Source organism: Chiloscyllium plagiosum, unplaced genomic scaffold (assembly GCF_037043375.1).
Source record: "Chiloscyllium plagiosum isolate Xiang-an unplaced genomic scaffold, Cpla_swu_hap1 HiC_scaffold_13, whole genome shotgun sequence".
Classification (NCBI taxonomy): domain Eukaryota; kingdom Metazoa; phylum Chordata; class Chondrichthyes; order Orectolobiformes; family Hemiscylliidae; genus Chiloscyllium; species Chiloscyllium plagiosum.
In genome coordinates this window covers 78757561-78765899 of record NW_028270151.1, presented here as the reverse complement: position 1 = coordinate 78765899, position 8339 = coordinate 78757561, and the positions used below count along the sequence as shown (strand labels likewise).

Here is an 8339-nt window from a genome sequence, read left to right as displayed (position 1 = left end):
TGTGTGTGTGTCTGTCTGGGGGGGGGGTTGTGAGTGTGAGAAAGTGTATGTGTGTGTGTGTGTAGTGAGTGCAGAGTGTCTAAGTCTATGAGGGGGTGCATGTGTGAGTGTGGGAGTGTGTGTGTCTGTAAGGGTGTGTATGTGTGTCAGTGTGTATGTTTGTATGTATAGGAGTGCCTGTGTGTGTGAGAGAGTGTGTGTGTGTAGGAGTATCTGTGTGTGTGTGTATAGTGCAATAGTGGTCACGTGTAATGTGACATGAACCCAAGGTCCCAGTTGAGGCCCTCCCTATGGGTACCGAACTTAGTATCAGCCTCTGCTCAGCCACTTTTCTCTGCTGCCTGTCTCGAAGTCCACCTTGGAGGATGGTCACCCGTAGGTCCGAGGCTGAATGTCCTGGACCACTGAAGTGTTCCCCAACTGGGAGGGAACCCTCCTGTCTGTTGATTGTTGTGTGGTGCCCATTCATCCGTTGTCGTAGCCTTTGCTCGGTTACCCTAATGTACCATGCCTCCAGGCATCCTTGCCTGCAACGTATAAGATAGACAACATTGGCTGAGTCACATGAGTACCTGCCATGTACAAGATGGAGGTGTCCCCATGCGTAATGGTGGTATCTATGTCCACACTCTGACACGTCTTGCAGCGCCTACCGTGGCGGGGCCGTATGGAATTGTCCTGAGAGCCGGGCAGTTTGCTACGAACAACGATCTGTTTGAGGTTTGGCAGTTGTTTAAAGGCAAGTAGTGGAGGTGTGGGGAAGGTCTTGGTGAGGTGCTCATCCTCATTGATAATGTGTTGCAGGTCACGAAGAACATGGCATAATCTTTCAGCTCCTGGGAAATACCGAACAACGAAGGGTACCCTGTTGGTTGCAGCACGTGTCTGTCTCCTGAGGAGGTCATTATGGTTCCTTGCTGTGGCACGTCAGAACTGGCGGTCGATGAATTGGGCAAGGTACCCCGTTCTTGTGAGGGCATCTCCGAGTACTTCCAGGTTCCAACTGACTCAGGTTAACTTTGTCACTCAGAGAGGTCAATGTAAGTGGGAAATGTGAAAGTTGAAATAGGATCGCACACTAGGTGACTGCTTTCCAGAACATCTACGCTCTGTCTATAAAAATGATAGATCCCTACTGGCATAAAATTTACAAAGAGGAGGAAAACAACAACAAACTGCCATTCCTAGATGTCACTGTAGAGCGAATAGCCAACAGGGAACTTCAAACCAGTATCTACAGGAAAACAATACCTACGGACCAAATACTGAACTACGGAAGTAATCATCCCAACACCCACAAACGAAGCTGCATTAGAACATTATTTCAAAGAGCCACCACACACTGCAGCACAGAGGAACTACGCAGAGCAGAGGAAAATCACCTATACAGGCCTCATTCCTGATAAAGGGCTTTTGCCCGAAATGTCGATTTTCCTGCTCCTTGGATGCTGCCTGACCTGCTGTGCTTTTCCAGCACCACTCTAATCCTGCCAGACTACTCAGACTCTTGGCATCATGGTAGCCCACAAACCCATCAACACACTAAAACAGCAGCTAATAAATTTAAAAACCTTATACAGACAACAAGCAAAACAAACATCATATACAAAATTACTTGTAGGAACTGTAACAAATACTAATTGGACAAACTGGCCACCAGGATACATGAACATCAACTAGCCACAAAACGACATGACCCACTATTTCTAGTATCCTTACAAACAGATGAGGAAGGACACCACTTTGATTGGGACAAGACATCCATCCAAGGACAAGCCAAATAGAGACATGCACGAGAATTCCCAGGAGCATGGCATTCCAACTGGAACTCTATCAGCAAACACATTGACTTGTACCCCATTTAATACCATCTGAGAAAATAAACAGGAAATGATATCACCATAGGAAATGACATCACCACAGGGAATTACATCATCAACCCAAGGAAATCTGAACACATAAATAGAAAGCGGGTCATAACACCAGTGCTTTACTGGAGGCTCACTAATGATGTTAACTAGGATGGTGACAAAACGTCTGAAAATGAACCTTACAGCTCAGCAAGCGAACTTACATCCATAAAAATTATCCTGAGCTTCCGCTGTATTGCCACTTCCACACACCACTGTGTTACCATGCCAACACTTCTGTCTCAGGTTTGCTGCAGTGCTCTAATGAAGCTCAACACAAACTGGAGGTAAAACACACCACCTTCCAAACAGTCCTGTACAGCACTCAGGACTCAATGTTGAGCTTTACACTTTTGGAGTATCTTCTTCAATGTCTTTTACCTAACCCCATACCATAGCTCCTGTTTAAATATGTTGCTTTCAACCCAAGCAATCCATTTTCAACAGTTCATAGGCCTCAATCCAGCTACCTAGCCTCTTTTTTTAACCCAGTTTACCAACAAGAATCCCTTTGTCTACGTAACCCTTTTTTTCTCCATCTCTCTGGGCTCCATCGCTACTTATCTGCTCACTCCTCCACCATCCCCAACCCCACCCCCACCTTCACCTCCTGTCATTAGCATATACCACTTTTTCTTAGCAGGCTGCCAGATCTGGTGAAGGGTCACTGGACTCAAAATGTTAACTCTGTTTTCTCTCCAAAGATGTTGCCAGGCCTGCTATGCTCTGCCAGCAATGTCTATGTGTAATTTGTTCGTTGTGCTTGGCCACACACAGTGTGCACCCATCAAAGTAGCAAATCCAGTCAAAAATATCACAGGAAAGGCATTAAGTTGGAGTGAACACATTCCATACTGACTTGGATCACCATACTTCCACCACTAGAACTCTCTACCCAATGCTATTATTTCATGATGTCAGGCTGAAGTTTCATCAACCACTGTTCAAGAGAACTAGGGATGTACAAAGGAAGTTTATCTTGCCAGCAGCAGCCATATGTGAGGAATTAATTTAAAAAGGTTATGTGAAACCCAGAACCAATCTGTAATGCTACACAAGCACAGTGTTAAATCCTACCTGAATGACAGATATTTACAAATCAAAAGGCTATTTGGCCCCTCTTTTCCCAGCATTGCAAAATTAATTCAATACTATCCTCTCTCATTATAGCTCTGTAGCCTCATGTTTCAAAAGGTGCCATAAGCATCTCTTTATGAGGTGTGATGACATCTTCCTCAATTATTTTGAGGGAGCGGCACAGTGGCTCACCGGTCAGCACTGCTACATCACACCTCCAGATTTCCAGGTTCGATTACACCTTTGGGTGACATGGTGTGGAGTTTGCCCATTCTCCCCATGTCTGCGTAGCTTTCCTTTGGGTGCTGTGGTTTCCTCCGAAAGATGTGCAGGTTAGGTAGATTGGCAATGCCAAATTGCCCATAGTGTCCAGGGATGTGCAAGCTAGGTGGATTAGCCATCAGGAATGCAAAGTTAGAAGAGTGGATGGAATGCTCTTTGGAGGGTCATTGAGGTCTCAAAGGGCTGAATGGCCTTCTTCCTTACTGTAAGGATGCTATGATTTCCTATGCTATAGTACTCCAGATTATAACAAATCCCTATATGACTTTTTTCCCCCAACGGTCTTGTTTCATTCTTTTAATGAGCACATTAAATTGATAACCTATCACTCCAAATGAGATTCAGGGAAAATTATTTTTCCCTATTCAATGAAGCAAAACTTTTATTAAAACCTTGATTAAATCAGTCATTATTGCTGAATTACTAAACTTTGAAGTAATGCCTTTATCAACAATAAAACTTCAGAGACCTAAAATCAGTGCTGAAAGATTTATTGTGTTATAGAAATACAATCAAGTCCCAACTCCTCTGTTTCCACTGCAGCGACATATCTATTGTAAACCGATCAATGCAAAAGAAGAATTCAGGCAGGCAACGTGCAGATATTATTGCAGCCAGATTTGTATCAGATGGAGAGAATGGAAGATCACCTCGTCAATAAACCTCCATCCAGCTGCCACAGTAGGGTTCAGCAAGTAGCAAAGGAACAAGCTTCCAATAACTCTGAAATAGAGAGGGACAGATGTTCAGAATATGAACGTTACGATTCTCACTGCAAATACAGCTCACTTTAACAATGGGTTTTCAAATTTACCTGCCACACTAGCAGCCAAGACCAAAAATAATCAAAACAGGAGCAAGAGCTTGGGGAATACATGGAATAGGGCAGAGAAAGGACAGTGGCTGTGAACACTAGAAGAGGTCAAAGGGACAGTCTAGGAACATAGAGGCTGTTTGAGCCAATGTTAAAGCATGATCAGGGGAGTGAAGGAAAGAAAGAAGGGCAAAATTAGAGAAAAGGAGCAGATTATAGACTTGTGAAGAGGAATGCAGAGTACAGAGATGAACAAATCAGAGTTAGAGTCCTGGGGTAGGAGAAACCTAGAACAGAGTCAGACACAGAAGGAGAATAGGCTTAAAACAGAAGTGAGGGGAAGTTAAAAAGATAAAAAATATGACAGCAAGAAAACTTGAGAGCCAAGGAGAGGGAAATAAAGGACAGGGAAATTGTCAGACGAGGAGCTTGAATATTAATGGAGGACACTTACGTAACAATACTCAATAACACTGGGGGTCAGGGGCAGTTTGGAAATAAAGCAGCAAGGGCAAGGGGAGATGGAAGCAAACTTGGATGGCCAGAAGGAAAGGGAAGGGAATGGGGAGAAAGACGAAGGAAGAACTAAATCAACAGTGTGAAGCAGCTGGTGAATTGACAAGAGGCACATTATACTTAAATTGCCGTAAGAGCAACCAAAGCATGCCTAATTGTAATTTCCAAAAGTGAAAACTTGTTGATTAAAGAGGAACGATTGATAGACGACAGAGGAATGGCAGTAAAATGGGATTATTTAGATAACTCAGAGATCTAGTACGGAGAGGTTGACCTGAATGGCATCCTGTGTTACGTTATTCTAACTGACCAATACGTGATGGCTGGGAACAATGCAGGATGGTTAAGAGGGGTTGGTGGTACTTTATGCAAACCAGATTAGTACTCGAGGCCCAGGTAGTGAGAGGAAACAATACAAAAGTAGCTACAGCAATAATCAATAAATAATTAACAAATTAATACAATGTTTTACATTTACATCAGGTCTAGGTTAAACATAGTGGAGTGCACGTCCCACTCATCAAGTATAACATAAAATCTCAGTGATATCACCGAGCGACCGGCGCTTACAATCACATTTAAGTTCAAAGCAGTTTTTTCTGTCATAGTTGATCCACAGAGAACTGTAAAAATGTGATGTTGGGGATTAAAAATAAAACTATTTTAGCTAAATGTAGGGACTGAAAAGGTGGGATGCTCCTGAAGTACTCATATGGACAATACTTGCAGGGTTCCAATTCAGCAAGTTCCTCACTGTTGGTCGAACAGAAACGTAGTGGACTGGTATATAGATTTTATCAGGAGAAAGTGAGGACAGCAGATTCTGGAGATCAGAGCCGAAAGTGTGGTGCTGGGAAAGCAGAGCAGGTCAGGCAGCATCTGAGGAGCAGGACAAGCAATGTTTCAGGCATAAGCCCTTCATCAGGAATGAGGCTTGTGAGCCAAGGGGCTAGAGAGATAAAAGGGAGTGGGGTGGGGGGGGTTGGCTGGTGGGAAGGTAGCTGAGAGTGTGATAGGGAGATGGAGGCGGAGAGATAGGTCGTAGAGGAAGGTGGAGCAGATAGTGGGAAGGAAGATGGACAAGTAGGACAGGTCATGAGGGTGGTGTTGAGTAGGAAGGTTGGAACTGGGATAAGGTGGGGAGAGTGGAGAAATGAGGAAACTATTGAAGTCCACATTGATGCCATGTGGTTGGAGGGTCCCAAGGTGAAAAATGAGGGATTCTTCCTCCTGGCGTCGGGTGGTTAGGATGTGGCGATGGAGGAGGCCCAGGACCTGCATGTCCTTGGCGGAGTGGGAGGGGGGTTGAAGTGTTAGGCCATGGGGCAGTGGGGTTCATTGGTGTGGGTGTATATATTTACCAGGAGTTTGAGAACAGGTATGATTGGGAACAGCACTGCCCTTGAACAGATTTAGGGTGCAAGATATTTACAGACATCCCCAAAGACTGAAAAAGTTCACCCTATCACAAAGTGGATCAAAATGGAAAAAGCTGGAGAATACTGTAGGGAGGGTGGGTAGACTGAGGATCCAGCCTCTCTCCAACGTGGTCTGGAAACCAATTTAGAGGCCTTCTCCTGTGCAGAAACCTGAAATGCGTATTTTTTTTTTTAATTATGTGTGCTTTTCACTGATATGATCCATGCAGCAAGTATCTGAAGGCAGATCTTGATAATAAACACTGGGAATCAAAACCTTTGGATTTTCTCAGTATAGATTTTTCCATCAACCTTTTTGCTCATACAATTGAGGGGTCTCTATTGTAAGGATATTTCATTTCAGGTGTGCAGTAACTTCTATCCATAGAGTCCTACAGTATGAAAACAGGCCCTTTGGCCCAGCAAGTCCACACTGACCCTCCAAAAGGTATCCCATCTGGTAGACCTACTACTTTATATTTACCCGACAAATTCACCTACCGTACACATCCCTGAACACTATGAGCAATTTAGCATGGCTAATTCACCTAACCTACACATCTTTGGACTGTGGGAGGAAACCAGAGCACCCAGAGGAACCCCAGGCAGACACGGGGGGAATGTGCAAACTCCACACAGACAATTGCCTGAGGCTGGAATCAAACTCGTGTCCCTAGCACTGTGAGGCAACACTGCTAACCACTGAGCCAACCGTGCTGCCCCCAGTACATCAAAGGTTTATAGCATTGTTGCAATCATGCGACACAGCTCCAACCTCAGAGGCACGAAATCAAATTCCTACAATTGGCACAGGACCAATTATCTCATCAGCTTGACCGGTCCTTCCAAGTCCCTTCTCCCCTGATGATGCCTGTTATTTTCTTCTACTCCTCAAGTTCTCTGTGCAAAGGCAGGTCCTTCAAAAATATTCATGAAACTGCAGCAGAAGTGCCTTGATTTTATCTGTTAGTAGTAGGGCCATGGACAAGCCGCATAGCACAATTTGAACGTCTGTTCTCAGAAGTTTCACCTGGACCTCAGGATTACTTGCTCAGTGACATTACCATTTCATCCCTGCTTGTCCTAAGTTCCAAATCTACCATTACTGTATGGAAGAGCTTGGCGATCTCCATTTGAATGCAATCAATAAAAACATTTCCAAAACTGTTTAAAGAGCAACACACTAATGACGTCCACTGTTCACTAATGATATTTACCAGGAGTTTTGCAGGCATGGAGCCCATTCAATGAGGCAATATAATCATCACCCAGGAAGTTTTTGTAGTCTTTTTTGGGGACTTCAATGAGGCACTGAGTAGAGTCCTTGAAAAGAAGGTCCTTGCCCGAAAATGTATCCGAGCTGAACATGTTGAAAGTCTCTTTTGAGATTCCACTACGGCCATATTTTTTCTGTAATAGGAAAGAAATTTCTTAATGTGATGAAACTTAGCACACTCCAAAGGTCTACACATTAATTATATTTAGAACAGAACCATCTTCTGAAGGCAATTAATGTTTTGACAATAAGTTTGTCTTTCCAGCATTACCACCAACCAAGACCATGTGAAGAGAGAGTTCTAGGTAACACACTATTATTAGAGTGCAGGATGTATTGTTAAGGTGCATTGTCCACTAGCAATATCTGCATACACTGCAATATATCCACAGTTTTGACAAAACAACATTGTGACTGTTTCTTTAAAACATCAATATGCAAAATGTTTCATATCAGGTCCAGCAGTATTTGTGGAGAGAGAAAGACGGAGTTAACTTTTCAAGTCCGATATGACTTCTTCAGAACTCTTCTGAAGAAGAGTCACACCTAGTTTGAAAAATTAACCCTGGTTCTCTTTCCAGGGGTGTTGTCATATTTGCTGAGTATTTCCAACACTCTCTGTATTTGTTTCTGATTTCCAGTGTCCACAGTATTTTGCATTTATAACAGGTTTTTAGCAATACAAAGCTCCAAGGTTTGCTACTTACAGTCAGGTCAGGAAAAATATGTAAAGAGAAATATAGACCTAAATCTTTTAATTGTATTTTTCTTCACAGCTGCTGATGACCTGCTGAGTATTTCCAGCATTTTCTGTTTTTATTTCAGATTTCCAACATCTGTAGTACTTTGCATTATTTTTTGTGGTCACCATGGTAACTCATTTCAGAAGGAGTCAAATGATTAAGTTTGAAATGGCTGTAAATCTGAAATCAAAGTAGTCTTTGAAAACAAAATGTTAACTCTTTTTCTTTTGCAAATGCTGCCAGACCCACTGAGTTTCTCCAGCAGTTTCTGATTTTATTATAGACTTCGTGATTGGTTCAGTT

At 43.1% G+C, this 8339-nt stretch overlaps 1 protein-coding gene across 1 annotated transcript in view; it reads right to left on the bottom strand.

The window, feature by feature from the left end:
* Positions 1–3744: 3744 nt before the first annotated feature.
* Positions 3745–8339, bottom strand: part of LOC122555750 (serotransferrin-B-like) — a 48586-nt gene continuing 43991 nt past the window's right edge. The window contains exons 16-17 of the mRNA XM_043701833.2: positions 7235–7427; positions 3745–3992 (exon numbers count right to left, since the gene is read on the bottom strand). Of these exons, the coding sequence (XP_043557768.1) occupies positions 3958–3992; positions 7235–7427 (228 nt within the window). The 3' untranslated portion in view covers positions 3745–3957. The remainder of the gene's footprint in view (positions 3993–7234; positions 7428–8339) is intronic.